This window comes from Dunckerocampus dactyliophorus, chromosome 19 (assembly GCF_027744805.1).
Source record: "Dunckerocampus dactyliophorus isolate RoL2022-P2 chromosome 19, RoL_Ddac_1.1, whole genome shotgun sequence".
Lineage (NCBI taxonomy): Eukaryota > Metazoa > Chordata > Actinopteri > Syngnathiformes > Syngnathidae > Dunckerocampus > Dunckerocampus dactyliophorus.
Window position 1 is genome coordinate 3699233 of NC_072837.1, and position 23714 is coordinate 3722946.

The 23714-nt window shown below is 41.3% G+C and overlaps 1 protein-coding gene across 1 annotated transcript in view; it reads right to left on the reverse strand.

Annotated features, from left to right (window-relative positions):
• Window positions 1-58: 58 nt before the first annotated feature.
• The window catches only part of LOC129172065 (protein EFR3 homolog B), a 28614-nt gene continuing 4958 nt past the window's right edge, over window positions 59-23714 (reverse strand). Inside the window, exons 2-23 of the mRNA XM_054761415.1 lie at window positions 16830-16906; window positions 16263-16390; window positions 14805-14955; window positions 11987-12108; window positions 9833-9982; window positions 8817-8951; window positions 8217-8295; window positions 7521-7656; window positions 7283-7444; window positions 6022-6133; window positions 5882-5933; window positions 5559-5731; window positions 5393-5468; window positions 5154-5315; window positions 4919-5050; window positions 4780-4847; window positions 4581-4708; window positions 4417-4508; window positions 4245-4293; window positions 1823-1929; window positions 1687-1736; window positions 59-1600 (exon numbers count right to left, since the gene is read on the reverse strand). Coding sequence (XP_054617390.1) covers window positions 1495-1600; window positions 1687-1736; window positions 1823-1929; window positions 4245-4293; window positions 4417-4508; window positions 4581-4708; window positions 4780-4847; window positions 4919-5050; window positions 5154-5315; window positions 5393-5468; window positions 5559-5731; window positions 5882-5933; window positions 6022-6133; window positions 7283-7444; window positions 7521-7656; window positions 8217-8295; window positions 8817-8951; window positions 9833-9982; window positions 11987-12108; window positions 14805-14955; window positions 16263-16390; window positions 16830-16906 — 2447 coding nt within the window. The 3' untranslated portion in view covers window positions 59-1494. The remainder of the gene's footprint in view (window positions 1601-1686; window positions 1737-1822; window positions 1930-4244; window positions 4294-4416; window positions 4509-4580; window positions 4709-4779; window positions 4848-4918; window positions 5051-5153; window positions 5316-5392; window positions 5469-5558; window positions 5732-5881; window positions 5934-6021; window positions 6134-7282; window positions 7445-7520; window positions 7657-8216; window positions 8296-8816; window positions 8952-9832; window positions 9983-11986; window positions 12109-14804; window positions 14956-16262; window positions 16391-16829; window positions 16907-23714) is intronic.

Here is a 23714-nt window from a genome sequence, read left to right on the forward strand (position 1 = left end):
GCATATGCTCCCGTCGTCCACCGTAGGTTTGACTGACAAAGAAGATGATGAGAAAATGGAAACTTACGGGAAACTTTATTGTACAACAAGGTATAACATCATGATGCATGCAGGTAGGACACCGATAAGGCTTTTTTTTTTCTTTCATCCAAAATCCAAAAAAAGCTGCCTTTGTCACTAGATCATCCAGTTTTGTTTTAAAGTGCAGGGTTCACAGAATGAGCATCTTTGACCTACGAGTAGAACCAGACAAAAAAACAAGATGGAATCACTGCCACTTCTTGTGATACTAGAAGATTCACATATTTCAGGAGCTTATAGGATTGTACTCCAAAAATAAAAAACACCCCGATGACACAGTCATAAAACAAAAGGTCATGACAACAAAGAGACAAACGCATGACGGTTAAAACACAAGAAGATAAATACTTCAAGGAGTCAAGGGATTCATTCGTGCACAGATAAGCTACACTAACATGTGAGGACACCAGCATGAAGTTAACACAGATTAAAAAACAAATGACATGACAGTCGTAGAGACAAACCATCTAGGGCACCAGAATGTTATTCGAAACGCAATTAATTCACAGAAGCGGAGGAAAATAAAACGTTGGAGCATCACAGCACCACAACAAAGAGCTTGTGACTGGACAAACACACACACACACACACACACACACACATAATCCAAACACATACATCAACCGCTACTGACAGCCGGACAAGTGTTAATTTATTGCAGTTTTTTTTTTTTTTTACTTGTGTGAATGTGCAAGTGTGTTTTTGTACACACTCAAGATGGCTTATAGATGCTGAGCGAGACTAGTGCTCGCTCGGGGGCGGGCCTGCGCGCCAGTATGGCACACTCAACCCTCAGGATGCTATGGCAACAACACAAATCAAAAGCAAGACTTGTCTCTAAACTTGATTATTAATTAATGTGGATTTGAGATTTAATGAGGGCGGCCGTCTGGGCTTTCTGTAGTTGAATTCATTGCTGGTTATTCAATAGAGAAGAAATTGTATAGCTTAAGGGCTTTTCAGCACATTAATGGCCAGTTTTTAAATATACAATCTGCACACACCTCTCGACTGTACACAAGCTTAAAGATTTATACATACATATATATCCTCTGTATATACACATTTATACGGGAGGGACAACAACATGGATATAAACACCACAGAACACCTACTGTTTAGTTTGGGGAGTTTTTATCAGACTAGTACAATAATAATTGGGGGAGGAAAGCACTTTTGGCAAAAAAAAAAAAAAGGCGGAACAAAAATCAGTGCAGACGGAAAAAGATTGTCCGAGAAACATTCCGAATGAAGAGCTCATTCGCTTTAAGTGCAATCACACTCCCTGGTCAACAAAAATGTGGCTTGATCTTAAGAGTTTTGGCTTACAGCAGCTGTGGTTGCCCCTCCCCCAATCAGCCCCGGTTGCATTTCCCTCCCCGATGAGGATAAACAGTTCAGCAACCTCACTGGCTAATACACACAAAGGTCGGGAAACTTCATCTCATAGATGGGCACGGATCGAGTCTGGCTTTGGCCGTAACCGGATGAAATGGTTCCAGATGGGCTGGGAGGGGGTCTGGAAGAGAGTGAAAGAGAGGGGTTCATGATTGTCAGCATCCTCTTGGATTTACTGACGCAAACAATGCTGAAAGGGCCACTCACCTGATTGTAATCTCAAAGATCTGGTTCAGTTTGCTCTGCAGCAGCGTGGCCTAAGCAGGACAAGAACGACAAAACACTGTAAGACAAAAGCCAAACCTGGGAAGATGAGGAGAGTAGAAAAGTATCTTTGCTGTACCCGAGCACCACAGTGGGCAGCTATCTCCTCGAAGGGAGCTTTCTGGAACTTTTCCACCACTTGCCTCCTCCGCTCTCGCTCCTGCTCCTCCATGCCCACACTGTCCACTAGAGGGACCCAAGAACAAGATAAGCTCAGAGAAGCCATGATTGTGTGTTAGCAGGTGTTTATCATGAACATGAACAAATATCATGAAACACATGCCAGCACAGGCCCAGCATGTCTATGGATGTCTCTAAATTTTAATAAGCTAGTTTAAAGGTCCCATATCATGCTATTTTTCTAGCTATGTGAGCTGGTGCTAACATTACACTCACATTAACATTAAGCTAGGTTAGCCTAGTCACTGAAGAAAAACAACATGATCAAAGTTAACTGACGCATTTTAAGATCTGTAGCAAAGCCTTTTTTTTAAATATTTTTTTGGCAAGCTGTCTTCCGTGAAGTGGTGGGTGTACACACAAGGCAGGATTATCTAGCCAGGGGCAGGTCAGAGGCGGTATCGTGTACATGAGAAAAGAGCTCTTTCCTTCATGATGTCATGAAAATCTGGAACTTCAAAAGCAACCGTTTAAGTGCCTCTTCTGAGGATACGATTTTTCTCAAATTTGGTGCTTGAGACACATTACTGTCCTAACGTCGCTAAAAAGTAGAGATGCTGGATATTTCGTTTTTACCGATATACCAATAACGTTACATTTACAGTCCTCCCTCGTTTTATAGCGGTTAACTGGTTACACGATAAATGAATTGATATGATATAGGATTCAATGTCAATGGAATATTTTCATAGTTAGAACACAGAAAACCTGTTTATGACTTTCTAAATATTTAACATTACTAGAGCCCTGAAGACATTAAATAACACCCCTATAGGCACCTTTACACTTCTCTTATTCATCGTTGCTAGCGAGCTAACCAGTTTGTTTCAAATTTATTTCTTCTAAGCTTGAGAAGCCAAAAAACTTACCACTTCCACAAGGACTGGGATGAGAACTTTTTTTCACTTTATCACGTCGGACATGCCATGGCTGACTTCATGACTTGATGCAGTGTTAAGGTAATGCAATGTAAGGTACTGTCTCAATGTTTTGTGTCGTTACTGCTGCCTAGTGACCAGAATAGTCCATAGTCTACCACAAAACAGCGACCATTTATTAATTAGGTTCTGAAAAAATGCAATATAGCGAGGGAGCGATAATCAAACCGTAATATTGCGAGGGACGACTATACTTGTATTTCTTCTGTTAGAGTTAGAATTTTGGGGAAAACAGCCATCTTCTGCACACGAACAACAAAGGTCGGCTCATGGCAAATGTTCACACTACTCCTCCAAAACACATTCCTTTGCCAAGCAAAAGCTCTCAGGCGGACACATCGGTAATAAAATCAATGTCTTGCATGCTAACTATGTTATCAGTCACATAGGATATAATAGTATAGTCGTAAACTGGGGCGCTTTATTACCTGCTTGTGAAATAGTTAACCCAAAGGCCATATAAGTTGGGGATCTCACAGAGCCAGGCACAAGGACCATAAAGTTACCGTAATCATCCTAAGATACAATTTGGGGAGTCAGGAAGCGTTTTAACGAGAAAATTCCAGAATCCTATGGACGAGGACCAGAACAGGATGCATTGCCATGAGAATCGGGTCAGAAGAGAGATGAAAGGTAAAGGAGACGTCCCTTCCTGCTCTAAGGGGAGCCAGGACTATAGCTGTCAATGGAAACAAGAGATAGACATTTCCCTTTTCAGAAGGGCCGCCTGAAGGTGTTTTCTTTATTTTTGTCAATCATCACATTGTAAATCAGTGAATCTGAAATTGACGCCGCACATTTCTATGTTGCACAAACATCAGCATAAGAACAAAGTAAAGTGCAAAGTATGAAACTCTGGACTAACACAATCAGTGAAATTAGAAACTGGTCTCATTCAACACATCTTGTTATTTTGCTGTTTGAGAGTCCGACTGATTATTCTTGAGGTGCAATATTAGATTAGAAGTATTTAAGATGTCTTACTCCCCCCGCTCCCAGTGCTTTATAATCATTGCAAATTGCATATTTACAATCCGAAGGCAAAACTTGGAAATAATTCCAGACCTCGGACATACTGAGCTAGCAAGCTAAGCTTGTTGCTGTGTGGAGCACATTACCACTCGCGCCATGATATCATTATTGGCAGAAAAAAAGATACTGATATGAACAGATATCTCATTTTTATGACAATAATATTGGTCGGCCAATTGTGCATAACCTTTAGACAAACGATGTACAGCATTCTCTGCCTGATAAATAAAAACAAATACAGTATTGCAACACTGTAATGAACAGCAAACCTGTCTGTGACGATCACGGAGCATTAAAAATGAACAGTACCCCCTTGCCAAAAGCCCCAATGTTGAGACAAGGCGGACATACCAATGGCGTTTTTCAGCGTTTCAAAAGTGATCTCCTCAGCTGGAGTCCGCTGTAGAGTAGAAACAGATGCAGGGTACAAGTATGTGTTATGAATTATGCTAAATATTCTCCCAAGTAATCCTGGGAGTTCCATACTTGAGTGTAAAGTGTTGAAAGCCATGTTGACTTTTACCTCCTCTTTCTCCGGACTGTTTCGGGACTCCACTTCAACCTGCAGTGAGATCGTCTCCCCAATGCTCTTTCTCTTGGACAGACGGTCCTCATCTGTAAAATAAGTATTTTAGTCAAACATGTGGCTTGAGGGAAAATGGGGCTCATTTAGAACCACTTCCTTACCAGTGTACTGAGGGACATAAGGGGTCGCCAGTCGATCCGTGTTGTAGCCGCTGCCCCCGAGGACTTCTGTGATCTTTGATTGGAGGAACAACAAGTCACTTTCTAATTTGTCAAGCGAGGAGGGGAGCCTGGGAAAGAAGAGGGAAGGTGTCACATGAAATGTAACGTTAGTGTCAGAAAGCATGTACCTCGTACATACCTGGGTATATCAATAAAGACATCCTCGGGCAACAGGTAAGGGCTTTCCTTCTGCCTCACCTCGATTACCTGGAGAGAGGGGTGTGTTAACCAAAAGGTGCTTGCAACTCATGCACCACAAAGACGAGAACAAGCCCAACCTCGTGTATGTGCTGGCAGAAGGCGGGGACAGTGGTAAGCTGGCAGATGAGGTTGAGGTAGGCAGCGGCAAGTGCGTGAACTGCACAACGGTTATAAATGGGAAGTGCCTCATCGGTGGACAGTGCCAGGTCCTACAACAAAAGAGGCTTTAATGCGGATCCTTGAGGAACGCCCATGGAACCTCACATTTTAAAGCATCAGTCGGTCAGTAACATTTCTTTTTAAACAATAAACCTGCAGAGCCAGTGCCAGGCGAATGAGGTCCACGACCACTTCTTCGTTGGCAAGCTCAACACTGAGAAGACCCAGCAAGGCGAAGAGGCTCTCGTAGTGCTGCCGGCCGCTGCTCTGCTCTTTGCAGCCCAGGTAGATATGTCTGTACAGCTGCTGGCCATGCTGAGGAAGCGAAGCAAGCGTTCAGAGACCATCAAACAGAGTAGCTCTTCTTCTGTGTGTGAAGCCTGTAGCATTACCTTTTTCATGAACAAGTTGTCCTGTCTGGAACACTTGTCAACTTTGAGTTTCAGCACAGAGATGTCCGTAATAATGCTGCAAAACAAAGTGATGTAAAATCTAGTGAGTTCAATAAACATCTAAAGCGCTATGCCTGTCATGATCTGTTCAGCATAACATACACACCTGATGTTGGAGAATTTGGGCCTGTTGCCATGTCTGTCAATGAGGCTAAGAAGTATCTGGAGCACCAGCAGTCGGACCTCTGGGTCCTCAGTTAGGGAGAAAGACAGCAGAGGCTCCAAGAAAGAACTAGGAAGAGCTGTTAGCATATTGGTGGTCTGGAAACCTGCAGTCACCTTCGTAAAAAAGGGGAAATGAGAAATAGGTGACAACACTTGGTTATGTTTTTGACAGTAGTGCTGTTTGTGTGAAGCATCAAAATCTATTTATGCCCAGAGAAGCATTTTTCCTACTTTATTCCGAGTTAAACAAAGCTGCAGACTTACCTGAACCAAGGACTTAAGCAACATAACCTGAATCATCCTGGTACCCTCAGGCCTGAAAAAGAATGAAATTAAAAACACTGACCTCACCAAAACAAAGAGTAAGTTGGCAACTGTGGAGTCTGTCTGTGACAGCGCCCTACCCAGAGCCTGTAGAAGGTAGCAGCGGGTGAACACCTGGAACGGGGATCTTGCCCATAATGAAAAGCATGACCTCTGACCTCTGGTAGGTTGGTAAAGTGTTGGCAAATGAACCTGAAAGAAAGACACCCCAGTGGAGAAAAAAGGAATGTTGAGAAAAAGGAAAACTAAATGCATGGTCTATTGAAATACATGGTCTGTGGACTGCTGATGCAGAAACGTCAAATGGTCCATGCTACAATTCTTATTCAAAGAAAAATAAAAGCCATATTATTATCATTATTCATCTGTTAAGTTCAGTGCTAAAGTGAAGAAGTGAACCTTCTGTTGCTCAACATTTACACGCTAAGAGTGTTTATAATAATTAATTGAAATGTTGATGTCATTTGGTAGGGCTGGGTGGTATATCGATACTTTTAAAATATAAAGCATCATCATCAAAACCAACCATATCGTTAATATCGATATAGACTGGATTTGTGCTGTATCTCCCTCATCCCTGCATGCAGGAGGAGTGGGGAGGGACAAAGCAGAAGCCCGGCTGCTCCAGTTGAAGCGACAGTAAAGAATAAGCGGTAGCTCAGTAATGTAGAGGTACTTCGAATTCAGAGAATAAAAAAATATTTTGCACCACCTTAAAATTTGGTACAAACTCCAATACGAGGAATGTGTAAAGGTGCGCGCTGTCTGCCGCGCTCCTGTTGCGTTCCTCATTAAAGTGGTGTGCTATTATAAAGAGGTGTCCTATCACATTGCTAAGATATGGCCCCGTTGCAACAGTGGAAAAAACGGCTTTAAAAACCTGCTGAAAACGATGGACTCGCGATGTCCAGCGAGCATCGCAGTCACAATTATTTAGCACGACAAGCGCTACCACAAATGTACAAGGAGCTGTACATTGTCAGACAGTCTGTCAGACAGTTGCTAAGCCTGATGCAGCTGACAGGTTGGTGTTCCTGGCCACAAAATAAGAACATGCTTGTGTCTTCTAAAAATGTTTACCTAAAAAATACCACTGTAAATTGTTAATTAAAAGTATTTTTGAGTTGCTGACATTTTAAAATTTCCTCTTAAACCGGGCACTCCTTCATATTTTGTTATTAGCTGAGGATTTGAGCATAGCTAAAGGTTTGTTAGAAAAATGTATAATTAATCCATGTGATCAGTATCAGCTGATTTCAGTCCTGGATGATCGGCATCGGCAGCATAAAGCCCTGATCGGAGCACCGTAAAAAGCACATAAAAAACAAGTCACACACTCACCAATGGTTCTGATGACAGCCTCCTGCAGCTGCCTCTCCTCATGAGCTTTAATGATCTTGGTGCCAATGTTGGTGCTGCCGTCGTACGAGCCAGTCAACTCGTAGTCCACGCTCAGACGGAGCTGTCGCAGAAGAGTGTTGAAGACCTCCAGCACGGTGGGGCCTGCGACATGCACACAAAGCTCGTCAATAAAGGCCGGATGCAAGTTGCTGATGCTGACAGATGCCCTGCACCTCACCTACGGAGCCACTGGCTGCGATGGCGGCCGCCTCCAGCAAAACTTCAACTATCCCGGCTCGGACGGTGGCTGAATTCTTGCTGTTGGCATCCAGATGACCAAGAAGTTGTTGGATGACCAAGTGAGAGTGCTGCGACTGACGGGGAAAAATATACTGTTTAAAGAGTAGCGCTGTTTTTAAATTAATCACAGTTTTAAAATGTATTAATTAATTAAAATTAATGAATTAATTAGGCCCATTTGCAACTATGTCCAAAAAAGCCCATTTTTAGTGTATTTTATTAACAGCAGGACAGAATTATATACAGTATGTATGAATAGCTCCAAATGAACTTAAAATTTTAAATCACGGTAACACACATCTGCAAATCTATTTGCCTAACACACAGTCTCTTTAACAGTTACAGAACATCTGAATTACTGAATTCTACTTTGCGGAAATTCACTTCTCGTGGCCGGGTCTGGAGCCAATTAACCGCGATAAATGAGGGATTACTGTAATCAAATAATTTAGTTACCACCGTTTTTGACAACTTTATTAGAGATACATCTGACTTTTATCACAACTCATTAAGCTCTGCTTCTTCCTACTCCTTTTCAGATGAATTGTGCAAGTGTTAGTATTGGATGTTCCAACAAACAAAACCATCACTATTACCATCCAAAGGGGGGGAAGTCATTGAGGATGTGACTTACCTGAATGGAGTACATGATGATTTTAAAGCACCGCACAGCGAAGGTCTTTCCCTGCCACAGTGAATGATTGTCTAAATGCCTACGGGGACACAAGAGATAAGGAAAGGCAGAGGAGAATTTAGTAATTAAGTTAGTTACAGTAAATGTACACACAATTATTCAACACATCTTTGCAAGCAATCGAGAGGTTGGTACAGGAAGCAGTGAAGTGGCAGAAAGGGCTAATCATCACTAAATGGCAGTTTCATAGAACCCATCCAACACACTCAAGGTCATTTCTACGGTGTAGTTGGCAGGAGTGTAGCTGTTATATTCAGGGGAGGCAGGGACACGGTGTGATAAATGACTTGAGTGATGAGGAACGGACAAAAACAAGGACAGTGATGGATGGAAAATAGCTGCTCTCGTACAGCAAATGACGAAGATGAAGCCAATGGATATGGGGGGGAAACTGAAGCTGGGGATAATGGAATGGAAATATATTATGGAACCGCGAGTGTAACTAGAGTTGGTGTAGTTTGAGTTCCAACAGCGAAGACTAGATCGATATTGTAGATGAAAATGTTTGTCATGGTGGAGGGTGGTGGGGGGTTGTCTTACATGAGCACAGGGGTGACAGCGTTCTTAATGTTCCCATAGGCGGCTCGTCCCAGCAGCTCCCTAAAGCAGCGCTCGGTCAGCTCCACTGGGCTTTCTTTCTCCTTGTCAGACGCCTGCAGCGGAGAGGGCGAGCGACTGGTGGCAGAGGGGGAGAAGGAGGAAAAGTACAGGAGAGTGAATAGGGTAGAAGGAGAGAAAATGTGGAAGATAAGCATTAGTCTCCAATCAGTTTGATTAAGACAGACATTTCCTTTTGGCTCTATTTGTCACACCACACCATTCCTCTGAGCTAAATACACATTTTGTACATCTGTAAAAATATTATCATGAGCCGTCTCCATTCTTGCCGAGATACACTCTTGACCTGAATAATTACAGAACCAATTTGTCTTTAAGGTATTGTCTTGACATCTGAGGAAGACATTCGGTGCTTGCACATGACAATTAATAGGGAAGAAGCGCCATCTGTGACCCTAATTACACTCTGCAATGACTTTTATGGCTTGTTGTTGTGTTGTCAGTGACTATTACCAGTGGTTGCTAAACCTACTGTGAGGAGACATGGAGGAAGTGCAGCAGGAGCCGACCTCATACGGAGAAGGAAGTGCTTGTCTGTCTCTCCATCGTTTTCTCCTCTCAGTTTCTGCTTCTAATCTTATCACGGTCCTTTTTGCTCCACTATCCTTCAGTTGCCGGCATTGACGTCAAAGTTTATGGAATATTGCCAGGACACTGAGGCTGCGCACGCTCTCTCCTTCACAGGCATGCTCTGTTAGGTTTTAGTCTCCTTCTATTGCACCATTTCTGTTTGCCCAGTGATGACAGTGATGCTGAGCGACATGTGTGATGTCTAATCCTGCTGGGGAAAATATGGCCTAATACAAATTAAACTACATGAGTAGTCTACAACAAGACAACTGTGGATTGTGTGAGAGCAGCAGAGGGGTGAAAATCCAGGCAATGTTGTGTTAATTGTGTAAGTCACTTGTGTTTAACTCATCCAAAGCACAGCTCACCTCTCTGTGCGCTCTCCGCTCTGCAGGTTGAACAGAAGAGACGGGACGATCTTGTCCATGTGCTGAGGGTCCCAGATGTTGGCTTGAAGCTCGTCATTCACAGTCTTCCTTACCACACCCTGGAGACCCTTGATGCCTGCCATGCGGATCCTGGAACCCACACACACACACACACACAGCAAACATTATGAGACGTGTGGAAGAGATTATTATTAGGAATTCATGTTTCCTGGTCTGTTATATTTATCTTCAGAGGGTTTCACTTGATCTATTTTCAGTAATTTGACAACAATTCAGGATTCATTTTTACTAAGAGAGGGAAAAAGTATCTTGTCTAAGTCTGAAATGTCACTTTTTAGTTTGTACAAGTGATATACAAAATGAACACATCAAAACACTAGGTGAATTTGTAAAAACAAAATGTATATAATATGTACAGGTCGTCACAAAAGTGAGTACACCCTCACATTTCTGCAAATATTTTATTAAATGAGACTTTGGAATGTAAAATAGTCAGTGTACAGTTTGGACAACAGTGTAAATTTAATGTCCCCTCAAAATAACTACACACACAACCATTAATGTCTAAACCACTGGCCCAAAGTGTAAGTACACTCAAATACAATCCCTCGTTTATCACGGTTGATTGTTTCCAGACCTGACTGTGATGAATGAATTTCCGCAAATAGTATTCCTTATTTATAAATGAATATTTTAGAGCATAGAAAACCCATTTATGACCTTCTAAATACACCCTCTACGCCCTCTAAACATGAAAGAACACCCCTATAGTCACTTTGACACTAGACATCAGAGACATCATAATAGACAATGCTTGAAAATGCTAATTTGTCAAAAATACAAAAATTAGCTTAAACATGCTTCTTTTTTTATTTTGTTTTTTACTACTACTAAGCCGTATTCAACCACAAAACAGCGATGATATATGAATTAATATATTTTGAAAAAACGTGATAGAGCGAAGCCACGAAATTGAAAGTGCGATGGGGCGAGGGACGACTGCATTAATAAAACTCTTGAATCTTGAATCTTTAGAGTGAATACTATCATTTCCCAACACTGTCTTAACTCTCTTGAGCATGGAGTTCACCAGAACATCACAGGTTGCATCTGGAATCCTCTTTCAGGCCTCTATGATGACATCATGGAGCTGGTGAATGTTAGACATCTTGTACTCCTCTACCGTCCTTCCGTTTGAGGATACCTCACAGATGCTCAGAAAGGTTTAGGCCCATCACCTTTAACCTCAGCTTCTTCATCAAGGCAGTGGTCATCTTGGAGATGTGTTTTAGGTCGGGAATATTGCAACGTTGTTAAGTTTATGAAGGGTGGACATCATGCTCTGTATGTCACAATACATGTCCGCATTCATGTTTCCTTCAATGAACTGTACCCATACCATGACACCCCACCCACCATGCTTGACTGCAGGAAAGACACACTTTTCTTTGTACTCCTTATCTGGTTGCTGCCACACACACACACACACACACACACACACCCACACACACACACAGGCTTGACACGATCTGAATCAATTAAGTTCATCTTGGTCTCATCAAACGACAGGACATGGTTCCAGTTATCCATGTCCTTAGTCTGGTTATCTTCAGCAAACTGTTTGCTGTCTTTCTTGTGCATCATCTTTAGGAGAGGCTTGCTTCTAGGATGACAGTCATGCAGACCAATTTGATGCAGTATGCAGCATACGGTCTGAGCATTGACAGGCTGGTCCCCCCCCCCCCTTTCAACCTTGACAGCAATACTGGCAGCACTCATACGTCTGTTTTACAAACACAACCTCTGGATGTGACGCTGACCATGTGTACTCAACCTCTCTGGTCGACCATGGCCTGTTCTGATTGGAACCTGCCCTGTTAAAAGTGTATGGTCTCGGCCACCGTGCTGCAGCTCAGTTTCAGGGTGTTGGCAACCTTCTTATATCCTAGACCGTATTTAGGTGGAGCAACATTTCTTTTTTCCACATCGTCACAGAGTTCTTTGCCATAAAGTGCCATGTTGAACTTCCAGTGCCCAGTATGAAAAATATAACACACTTGCTCCTCAATTTTGAGACATACTTTATTTTTATATTTATTTTTATTTCTCACATTTGAAGGTTTCTGGACTCACTTGGTGCGTATGTCAGGGTCTTCGTAGCCAGAGTGGCACATCTCACTGAAGCGTGACACAAAGAAGTCATAACTGCGGTGGTACGAGGGCGTGTCCTCCTCTATGTTGGCAAACTTAACAAACTGCGAGGAGGAGAGAAAAAAAACATTCGTTAATTATTCATTTTTTACACAACCGGGTCAGCCTGAGTTCTAGTCTACAGCTCCAAATCTGACTTTATTTTGTGTGATTAAAACTACTAAAACAGTCTCTAATCCCCATGGTGAATGTCAAATGAATTAATGTTAAAAGTGAGTGCTATAACATCTAATTACAAGTGAAAAGCAGTGAGCAAAGTGAGGGTGAGAGGTGGACCTCCAACTGAGCCACAAAAAGGCCTTATTAAAACATCCTGACATTTAGCTTCACATCCCTCTCCAACTGTCAAAGGGGATGGTAATTACATTACATATGGGTGACATGACCAAATGAGAAACATCCCCAACTATTTCCTGTATATAAAATATATGCTTCCAGTGGTTTTGGAATTAAATTAAGTGTCCCTGAAAAAAACTGTAAAGTGAGGCCAGGACTGTTGATAGAAATTTACTCTGTAGTACATTTCTGAAGGCATTATTGTATCAGCTGACTCCCGCTGACTGAAATCTGCAAGCCCGTACAAGGAGTGAGATTATAGCATTAGTATAGGATATGTATTTATTGCATCTCAATCTACACCAATCTTTGCCTTAAGCTTCTCTGGCCATGGAAGTAAGAGTAAAGTGGACAGAAACACAGACTCGTGTGGTCATGTGTTAGGGAGCTGGACTGAGCGGAGCAGTATCGGGTTTTAGGTCGGAGATACAGCGTGTGATAAAAACAGGCTTAAGTCCTGTTGTGATAAACTGTCTAATCCGCTTCTTTCACCTCTCTCTGGCACAGGTCTGCTTCAGATGGGCCAGCACACATGATAAATAAAAACAAACCTTAAGACACCATCCAATATACGGCCATTGCTTGACATCAGAACATGTGGCAAAATTCCTAAAATAACGGCATGATGCACAGCCTTGCCCCGAATTCAGAATCACGTGGGTGTGCAAGACAGACTGATGCTGGGAAGATTACAAACAAGATGATGGCGTGTCTTGTCAATCTGGGTAGATGCCTGCACGGCTTTGCCAATGTGGTCCACAGCAGAGGACACGTAAAGGAAATGAGCTTTACGTGTCGTCTGCTGACCCAGCGGAGAGTGGCGAGAGCTGCTTCTGTCGCCAGAGAACTCTCCAATCTTCTCAAAAAGGCTTCTCCTCATAATGGCCGCTCATTTTAGGAAAGTACTTCAAGCGTTGATTAATACCATCCTGCTAAATCAACTGAAATGACTCGTGGCTGATGCAGCAGTTTAGCTTCCAAAAACATCCTCTGCAGTTGACTAAATGTACCTCTAATTCAGCCCAAAACAAAATCAAACTGAATAATATTGCAAAGTATGTGTGTTTGGGTAACTTGCCTTTTCCTATCTAGCACGTCAAACCAGGAACACAATTCCTGTGTTATAAAAGGGAACTGGTAACACAAGCATGATTTAATAAGGCTTTGAAAAAAAGGCTGCTTGTCGGACAAAACTGTAACCATAATTTATAGGCATTGGTATAAAAGTGTATCTATTGGTGTAAAGCAGGGGTCTAGAACTCGCAGCCTGTGGGCCATTTGCAGCCCACCAAATCGTATTTTGCGACCCGCGACTGGACATCAAAGAGTAGTGTATCATTTTAAAGACACTAGTAGGCTGTTTTATTGGTCAAAAATGAGCTGATACGTTGCATTTGTTTGAAAGTAGTGGCGACGAAGAAGGGGACCATGACTAACTTCAGATACGACCATCCTGTCCAGTTTTCCAAACTGGGGAAAAAAAACCTGCCACTGGAGGTGCAGCGGAGCCTTTGTCCCAACAGTCAACGCTTACTGAGGTGTTTTGTCGGCAAAGTAAATGTAAACAAAACAACACAAGATGGTGCACGCTCACATGTTAAGCCTTCCTGTTAAGGAATAATGCCCAAAGTTCATTATTTACTCAAGTGCAATTTTGTTTACAGACTTGATCGCCATTTTATTTATTGTTTTATTGTTGTGTGTGGTTTTTACAAAATTGCTTTTTTCTTAACACAGAGATGGTCTATTTTTTTATTGTTTTTTGTTATGATTTTGATTTAAGTGCAATTTTTGCTAAAAGACACCTATAGTCTATTTTATTTTAATTGGGGTGTTTTTGTCTTTTTTGTTTTTTAATGTATTATGTTCTGTATTTTATTCATTTTATTTAAATGCACTTGACATTCCAATTGCAATGTTACACTCTTGAGAAATTCAAAGTTTATTGCTTTTGATACAGTGTACTGGCATTATTCTGCCATATATTATAATGGCATAGTTGTATACCATTGTTATACTGTCAGGACATGAGCAAAAGAATAAAGTGATGAACAGATAGTCCAATTTGTCCAAATTATTAGACATAGAATTACAGTATGTATACGGATAAAGGGCAAAATTTGTTTATTACATAATACATCAAATATTTATATTTCCATCATAACATTTAAAAAAAAACAACAACATGCAATTTTTTTCTGTTTCATATTTGTATTTGTGTCTTTTATGCTTCATGTTATGGATATTATTAACATAACATAATCCATATTGGATTCAGTTTGAATGTCTTCCAACATTTCAGTGCACTGTTAGTTTTCATGTCAATTATGTATCATCCCTTTACAAAGAAATTTGATACAAATATAAAGATGCTTTTAGTGCTAAAATAATCCTAACTACTCACTGAATTGGTTCCCAAGATCTGAAGACTGGGTTTATCGGACTCGAGCAGCTTACGGACCATCTTGAGGAAGCTCTCCACAAATAAGTTGATGCTCTGGCAGTGGCAGGCCATCAGAAGCTGGTCCAGGGCTTCCATGGCTATGCATACATAACTAAAGAGGAGACACAGTTAACACCACAGGTACCACATTTCCTAAAATAATGGTTAGGGAGATTTATTGACTCAGCTGCAGCACACAGCAGCAGTTTCTCTTTGAAGCACCACTATAAATGTCAGCTTTACAGACGCCATCTATACTGACATTGCGTGTGTTGTGGAAAAGGCCTCTAATGCAACACAAGCTGGTATCAGTCATACTACAGCTTATTTCCAGCAACCTAGTAATAACACGTGTAGGCCTGTCACGATAACAAATTTTGCTAAAAACACACCAATTAACATAAAATTTGGCAAAAATTGCACTTTAACAAAAATGTCTAATTTTTAATCAGTGTCACTTTCAGTATTGTCTGAATATTGACAAAAAAAACAGAGAAATAACCAGGAAGTTCACTTTGTGTGTCACGGCAGGCATCAGCTCATTTGCATATACACTTCCTTGCTTCACTTTTACAACCTTTTACGCTTACAGCCATTTACGCTTAATGAGGTGTAACGTTTTGGCGGAGTTTGGTCAAACTACATGTTTTGGATGCAGCAAAATGGTGCACGATGAGGTGTGATACTTCAGTAATCACGGTAACTGAAACATAATTTCCACAGTGTTGTATTATTTATTTAATTGTCTTTGTTACAAACCTTTTCATATCACAAAATGACAATGCGCAAACGAGCTGAAATTGAAGCACAAAGGACAACAGCCACGAAGAAAGTATTCAACACCGTTTCCTCTGTTTATTCAACATGTTTGCAGCATATTTTCACATGGCTATGCCTTCAAATCACTGCAGTCTGTGCGTCAAGACCCTTGAAGTAACTGCACTGTCGCTGGTACGCCTGTGATTGCTCTCATTCACTGGTACCCCTTTCAGGAGAATGACCCATTTGCGTTTGCTTGCTTGTTACTCCTTACACTTGCTACACTTGCTAGCGCCAACAAACGGCAACAAACCGCATGCAAATGTCTATTTAACAAGGCCAGCAAACTTATCAAGTTCATTTTTATTTACTGTGCGGTTAATTTATTTATTGATTACCATGACAGGCCTAAACACCTGCTTTCCTATATCGGAGGAGCGGTGTTTATTTATTTAGTGATTGATTGGGGCTTGGTGACTATTAAGAGTGGAGGCCACAATTTAAGGAAATGTGGTAAATATGATCTGTGAATGAATATTTTGTAAGGATAAAAGATTCAGCTACAAATGTTTAAGGGAACACAAAATACTTGCGGCATTTGATAGGGCAGAAATGTGGCAGCTTTCTTGGGGACCTGCAAACTGACTTTCCTATGCTCACCCATATCTGTGGCGGGCCACATCTCTTGACAGCCTTTCAGACAGGTACGCTCCGATACGGTCCAGCTTCTCTGGCGCCGACAGGGCGTAAAATGTCAGCTTCTCCATGTTGGCCTTAACCAGTCCATCCTTGGGGAGTAATGGAGAGAAAGAAAACAGTCAAATAGGGAGCAAAAAACATGTTTAGGTACTTGTTCATGTTCATCATCTAAAGTAACTGGGAGTTCAGTTCCAATTAAAAAGAATCCTTATCCTGAATTTGTCATCAGTTCAGTCTACAGCACAAACTTCCTGTGCCGGCAGCTGAGAGCCAAACTGTTGTTTTGCAGTGTTGGCCCAGGATCTGACAATGAAAGTGGGTTAATGCAGAAATCACACAGAAACCGATGAAAGGTTTGCACGTGCAACAAATCAACTTCTGCAGATGTAACTGGCCTTCGACTTCTGTTTGGAATTAAGGCTGAAGTCTGTGGTTTTGGGCGCGGAGTTGGTAGAATAGACAGAATACATCTAGAAAATATACAGTGTCAATACACGTCTGTGTGTGTTTGTTGTTTCAGCCCCTCACCTCTGGGTCTTCAGGGAAGATGTTGTCCACCAGTCTCTTGTAACGAGGCCTGAGAGCCCCGCAGCAACCACAAACCCCTAAGAGGACATAGGACGATCAGGAGGGAAAAACAAACATAAAAGATGTGACATGAATTTAAAAAGGCAACAATTGGCAATGGCTTTTTTTTACAAAAAAAATATAAGAACCCTACCACAGGCTTGCATATGTTACCAATAGTGGTTTCAAAGAACAGATTGTACAAAAACGTTACGAATTAAATTGCATAAAAATTGTTGTAAATTTTCCATTCGGCTCGAATAAAATAACATGCATTCAGGGCTGTCTCATATACACGCACATGTCCGTAGCACGTGCACAGTCTCAGAGAAGCAACCAACGATTTGGAGTGTTTCATTCAATGATAGCCAACATTAGTAGCTACACCTTGCCAAATCGCTATTATTAGCTGACTAACTAATGCGCGTGCGTGCGTCCATCGCGGTTCAAACATCGCTCTCTCGCTGTATTGCCTTTTTTCAAAAATTAATAAATAAATGATCACTATTATTAGTCCAAAAATGCATATTTAGGCAAATGTTGTGCATTCTTGTCTTAAATTAGGCATTTTTTAAATGAACTAAAATACCAATACAGTTTAAGACAATACAAGATGTTGATGAAACTGCAATGTTCACTGGCCACTAGGTGTCACTGGTAACACACACCAGACTTGATCGCCAACTACAGGATTTTATTATGTATTGTATTAACATAATACATTATACAGTATATCATATTAAAGTATTTGTTTATCTCACAACAGTCACAACAACAACAACAACAACATAATAATAATAATAACAATAATAATAGTCATCACCACGTCCACACGTCCGGAAGACAAACATTAGTCTTTTTTATGTCTTACACATGGCTTATTTTCTCTGATTGTATCTACTATGCTGGGTAAAATGTGTGAAAATGAGACTATAGGGGTGTTATTTCTTGTCTAGAGGGCTCTAAAAATGGTAAAAATCCTATTTGGAAAGTCATAAACAGGTTTTCTAAGCTCTATAACAGGGGTGTCAAACTTGTGCCATTGAGGGCCGAGACACTGCAGGTTTTCTTTCCAGCCAGTCACTAAAGTAGGTGATTTTAATGATCAACACCTTCAGTTTGAGGGAAGGAGCTCATCAATTCAATCACCTGCTGAAGAAACTGGTTGGAGAGAAAACCTGAAGCGTCTCGGCCCTCCAGGGCACGAGTTTGACACATGTACTCCATAACTACGAAAATACTCTTTTTATTAATATTGAATCCTACTTTGTGGAAATTCACTTATCGTGGTTGGGTCAGGAACCAATTAACCGTGATAAACGAGGGATTACTGCAATGCTACTTGAACGCTCAAATGTCGGCGCCCTATAGGCAGCTGGTGGAACCTGTTACATGCACACCCCTTAAATGTCAGAATGTAGCGACCATCATGGAGAAAAATAACATGCAAACGTGTGATCTGCCATTCTATGTGGCAGATATGTTAAAGGCAATGTCAAGAGCAAGTGTAGCAGTGAGCTAAGATGCTAATTCTTTAGAGATGTGCCTGGCTTGGAAAGAGCCGTCGTCGTATCTTAGCAAATGAAACAAAACACTCAAAGGCTCTGGTTGCCAGATGTTGAATTTTTAACCAGCAATGTCCAGAGATGTATTGCTCAATGTTAAGATTAAAAACAAGCAGTTACAGAAGACAACACTAGAAGCTCTTTAGGCGTCTTCTTCTGTCTCCCATGGCTGTTGCACATTATAAGCTCTTATTGCCTGACACAAAACCCAGGCAGAGTGAAACTGAGGTAGACAAGATGTGGAAGGAATGTGGTCACAAGATAATACAGTAGAGCCCCAATCATACTGAGGCACACATAAGCTCTCTCTCTATGTTGTAATGAAGACAGGCTTGACAAGAACAAACAGTGCAATATTTGTTTAGCAAATTTGCAAGTCACTGATAGCTGAATTTTGGTTAGATGAGGAAATTCAGCAGTAATGGACTCATGATGGTCTCCCTGGACGAGTTACAGCACATCATCTAACCGTTAATGAAGCTCTGTTTGAAAATCGCTGTTCTACCGGCTTCTTGATAAACAAGTTTGCTTGATACAAAAGATGAAGAACGGGGGGAGGGGTCATTGAAAGGCCAACGGCCACAAGTTGAACGCATAACAATGTGCAAAGAAACAGCTCCCCCCACCCCATCTCAATTATTTTCCTTCCCTTCTATTTTCCTGAAAAAGAATGCTTCAACAGTCACGGGTTGCAGTCGCTGTTAAACAGATGAAGCGCCAATTCTAACAGGACACAGAGAACGCATTAAAAAGATTACCCGTGACCCAACTGCCAGCCTGCGGTCCTCAGAGTGAGTCAGCCAATCAACACAATCAATAGCTGTTCCCTTTAGGCATGGACCAACTCGGTCATCATTAAACGTATTAAAAGGCTTGACAAACAGCAGCACTGACTTATGTTGCTGGTCAGCAACACAATTCCTTTTACAGTCAACAGTAGGGTTGTCACGAGACGAGACCAGATTTTAACATTGATTTTAAGAAAAGTGCAATGAAAAAATAGGACTGGACAAACACATTTTTTTATTTAACTGAGTCACAAAACAAAGCAGGTACGTTTTTAAATGTTTATTGTCAATAAAAATGACTGTGAAACAATAGAGAGATCCAAAGTTTGTGTCTTCTCATGGCTGAGCTTGTTTAAGAAGCAGCAATGCATTGAATCACTCAGCACCATGGCACACCCTCTGCTGGTGTAAACATGTCATTACACTGTCAAAATTAAATAGGGTTCCCTCGCTCTATCACAGTTCACCTTTCGCAGAGTCGTTGTCTTGCAGATTTTTTTTTGTGCTTCTTTTTTTTATTACAGGCTGAGCCTGGCCCTTTAAGAAAAACTGCATTGCGGGAAGGTGAGTCTCTCTGCCCTCTCTCGTCTGTCTGCACCTCCTATTGTTTTTTGCGTCCTGATTGGCTGTAGACCATTGTCAATCAATCTGCTTCGTGCCGCCGTGTCTCCTGTGTCATCGCTAGCTTGCTTGTTTGTACATGAATCTTGGGTTTGAAGGAGGAGGACTGTAACAGGAGGAGGACTACAGCAATAAGTTTTCACAAGGATACAAAAACACTACAGTACAGCGGAACGGCGCCAGGACGAAAAGGCATGGTCACAGGAGTTAGATACGCATGAGTGACTTAATCATTACTTGTCTCCGACCTGTAGGTTGATCATTCAAATTTAAACCAAGGTATAAACTTTTCTGAGAATGTTTAAACAAGAGAAAAATGTGTGAAAATGTTACTTCCTGTTTGAGAAAAGTGTATAAAGTGTACTGTATGGTGAGGGGTTTTACAGCCTTAAAACATATATAATAAATGTACGTAATGTAATGTAATGTAAAAATGTAATGTAAAAAAATGAAGTTGGCTACTTCGCGGATTTCACTTATGGCGGGCTATTTTGGGAACCGATCAGCCGCGATAGACGAGGGAACACTGAAGTACAAAGAAAATAGTAGTTAGTAAGGTTCAATTACAACCAAAAAAGTGTGCCTGTTTAATTTCCAATTCTGCATGTAGCATTTCCAACCTCCTACACATGCACATGGAAATATATGGACGCCGGCAAAATTATCCAGACATTTTCTTTTCTGAACGAGAAATCACGTCACGTTTTGATCTCGTGAGAAACAGTGATGCACTTCTTTTTACACTTTACACTGGTACGACTATCCTCCATCACTTCACACTTCTGTTTTTCCGTCCCTCCTGAGTGCTACACCCACCAACCCTTGCTGTCTGGCCTGGGGCCTGCGTATAGGAGTCAATGATGAATTAATAAAAATCCTGCAGGTCCCCAGTGAGGAGAGAAAAGGGGGTAGAGGACAAAAAGGCTGAGACATAGAAAGGGGCAGAAAATAAAAAGGATGGATGGAGTGTGTGTTGGGGGAGGAGGTGGATCGTGACACTGAATGAATCACACTGTAAAGCTTCTTATTGCACCTTCTCTGTGCAGCATAAATCTGCTGGCTCCAGACTGTGAACAATGATGAAAACGGATTTTCTCAGGGAACATATTTCGGGGGCCGACATAGGGAAGCTCTAAATGCAAAATCATGAAATACAATACCGTAGTCGTAGAGCACAGCATTTGCACTATAGATCAACTGAGGGAACTATGATGGCCAAAAACGTCTTGCTGCACATCTTTATTTTTCATCCTTTTACAATATGTTTTTAGATTATCACATACAGCAGCCTGAAAAACCCTTGAACTGTTCCACATTTTGTCACATTATGACCACAAATAGCAATCTATTTTATTGGAATTCCATGTGAAATACCATTGCAGTGGCACACAAATGTGGAATAGAAGGAAAATGATCAATGATTTTCACTTTTTTTTTTTTTTTTACAAATAAATGTAGCATGCAAAAGTATTCAGCCCCCCCCCCGAGTGGAAGCGCATTTCGCTGCAATTACAGCTGCAAGTCTTTTGGGTATGTTTTACGTGCATGGCTGGTTATGCTCAGTCCGATTAGATGGAGTGTGCTAGTGAACAGCAGTTTTCAGATATTGCCACAGATTCTGGACAGGATTTAGGTCTGGACTTTGACTGGGCCGTTCTAACACATCAACATGCTTTGTTTTAAAGTGCTCGTGACATCAAAACACGTTAATCTTGTTATTTCCGCTGGGAAAAATAACATTCAAAGGCATATTTCCTGTGTTAGATTTAAATTAGACTCGATGTAAATATTCATCATTTTTTTTTAAATGTCGGCAGTTCTTCCGGGTCTGAAGGAGGAGGGACAAGTGACGTCGACACCAGATGGTTCTTCCCGGACCTTCTCCTTCACTCCAATGCTTACTCAATTGTTATGGTCCAGTTGTGGATGAATTGCTGTTGTTTTTTTTTAAATATTATGCCCGCTTGTTGTGTTGCAGGCTTTTGCCGGAACATTCATGGAGACGGCGTATGCTTGTTCACATTTCTAAAAGACACCATCCGCCTCGCCAGATCGTCAGACTTCATGGGGCAAATGTTTCCATACAGTCCCGCAGATGGAAATAAAACTAATAAAACCCACAAGACGTTCGACAATGGAAAAGCACGCCAATGTCAATTCAAATTTCTTCTACTAATATGCTTCTTATTAGCCTACGCCTCACACGATATCAGTGAATGTTATCATTGCTGTGAATAGGTCATTTTCTTCGCGTGCGTTCATGGCTGTGCTTGGTGTTCTAAACCTGAATGGATTGCAAAACATGGATTGCTGTCACTTGTCTTTGTAGCCTATCTTGCACTCGATCGGTCAGTTCCAGTAAGTAAACACATACTTTTGTTTCCTATATCTATTCTACAAATCTTAGAATAATACTATGGGGTTACATTGCGGGGTAACTGGTCTTTTATTTTCCAGACTGTGTCACATACTGACCACACTTGTGGCCACAGTTATGACAACACAATACCAGTGAATGTTATTATTGTTCTATCGTTGTGAATATGTCACTGTCTTGGCTTGGCATGCGTTTGAATCGGGTTCCCGGAATGTAGACTGGCAGTGACGTCACAACCAAGATGGCGTTGGTTCAGAAAACTCACTGAGGGGTGTGTCAAAATCAACACTTCATTTCACTCCTATTTCATAGTTGTTTATCTATGACAGCAGTATGACAAAAATGTTTTATTAAGTGAGTACTTTAGTTTTGTTGTTTTTTTCCCCAAACTATTTTGTGTCATGATCGTTTTGTTTTGTTTGTTTTGCGCAAAAGAAAAACATTTCTGTGTGGGCAACTATTATCAGTGCAAATACATAAATAAAGATGATCCAAACAATATAGAAGTTGCCATGTAGACTAGTAATAACAAAGGAAGTATTGCTCAAAGTGTTGCTCAAAAAACAATTTAAAAGCATTCCAGTGTAGCTCTGGCTTTATGTTTAGGGTTATCCTGCTCAAAGGTGAACCAAGTCTCAAGTCTTTTCCAGACTCCATCAGGTTGTTTTTTCCGAGATTGCCCTGTATTTGGCTCCAGCCATCTTCCCATCAACTGTGACCATCTTCCCTGTCCCTGCTGAAGAAAAGCACCCCCACAGCACGATGCTGCCACCACCTTTGACAGTGGAGATGGTGCAAGTTTTCCTCTACAGATTTAGGCCAAAAAGTTCAATTTTGATCTCATCTGACCAGAGCACCTTCTTAAACATTTGCTCTGTCCTCCACGTGGTCTGTGGCAAAATGCAGGACTTCTTATGTCCATAAGAAGGCCAGATTTGTGTAGCACACAAATAATACTTGTCGAGTGGACAAATTCCCCCCCCCTGCATTGTGGATCTTGGCTGTCCCTCCAGCATCACCATGGGCATCTTGGTTGCATCTCTGATCAGTGCTCCCCTTGTTTGTTCTGTACGTTTTGGTGGACTGCCATGTCTTGATAGGTTTGCGGTTCCATTTCCTTTTCCAGATGATGGATTGCGCTCCGTGAGATGTTTGAAGCTTGGTAAATCCTTTTATGAGCCAACCTTGATTTAAACTTTTCCACAACTTTATCCCTGACCTGTCTGGTGTGTTTGTTGGACTTCATGATGCTACCTCTGGGGCTGTCACAGAACACCTGTATTTATTCTGAAATTAGATTGCACACGGGTGGACTCTATTTAATCACCAGGTCAACATTCAATCATTCAGCAATCATCAGGCAACTTCTGAAGGCTGGTTGCAGTTAAGAGTAAAGGGGCCTGAATACTTTTGCATGACACATTTTCTAGTTTTTCATTTGTAAACAAAAAAATGTTTTCCTTCTGCTTCACAATTGTGTGCCGCTTTGTCTTGG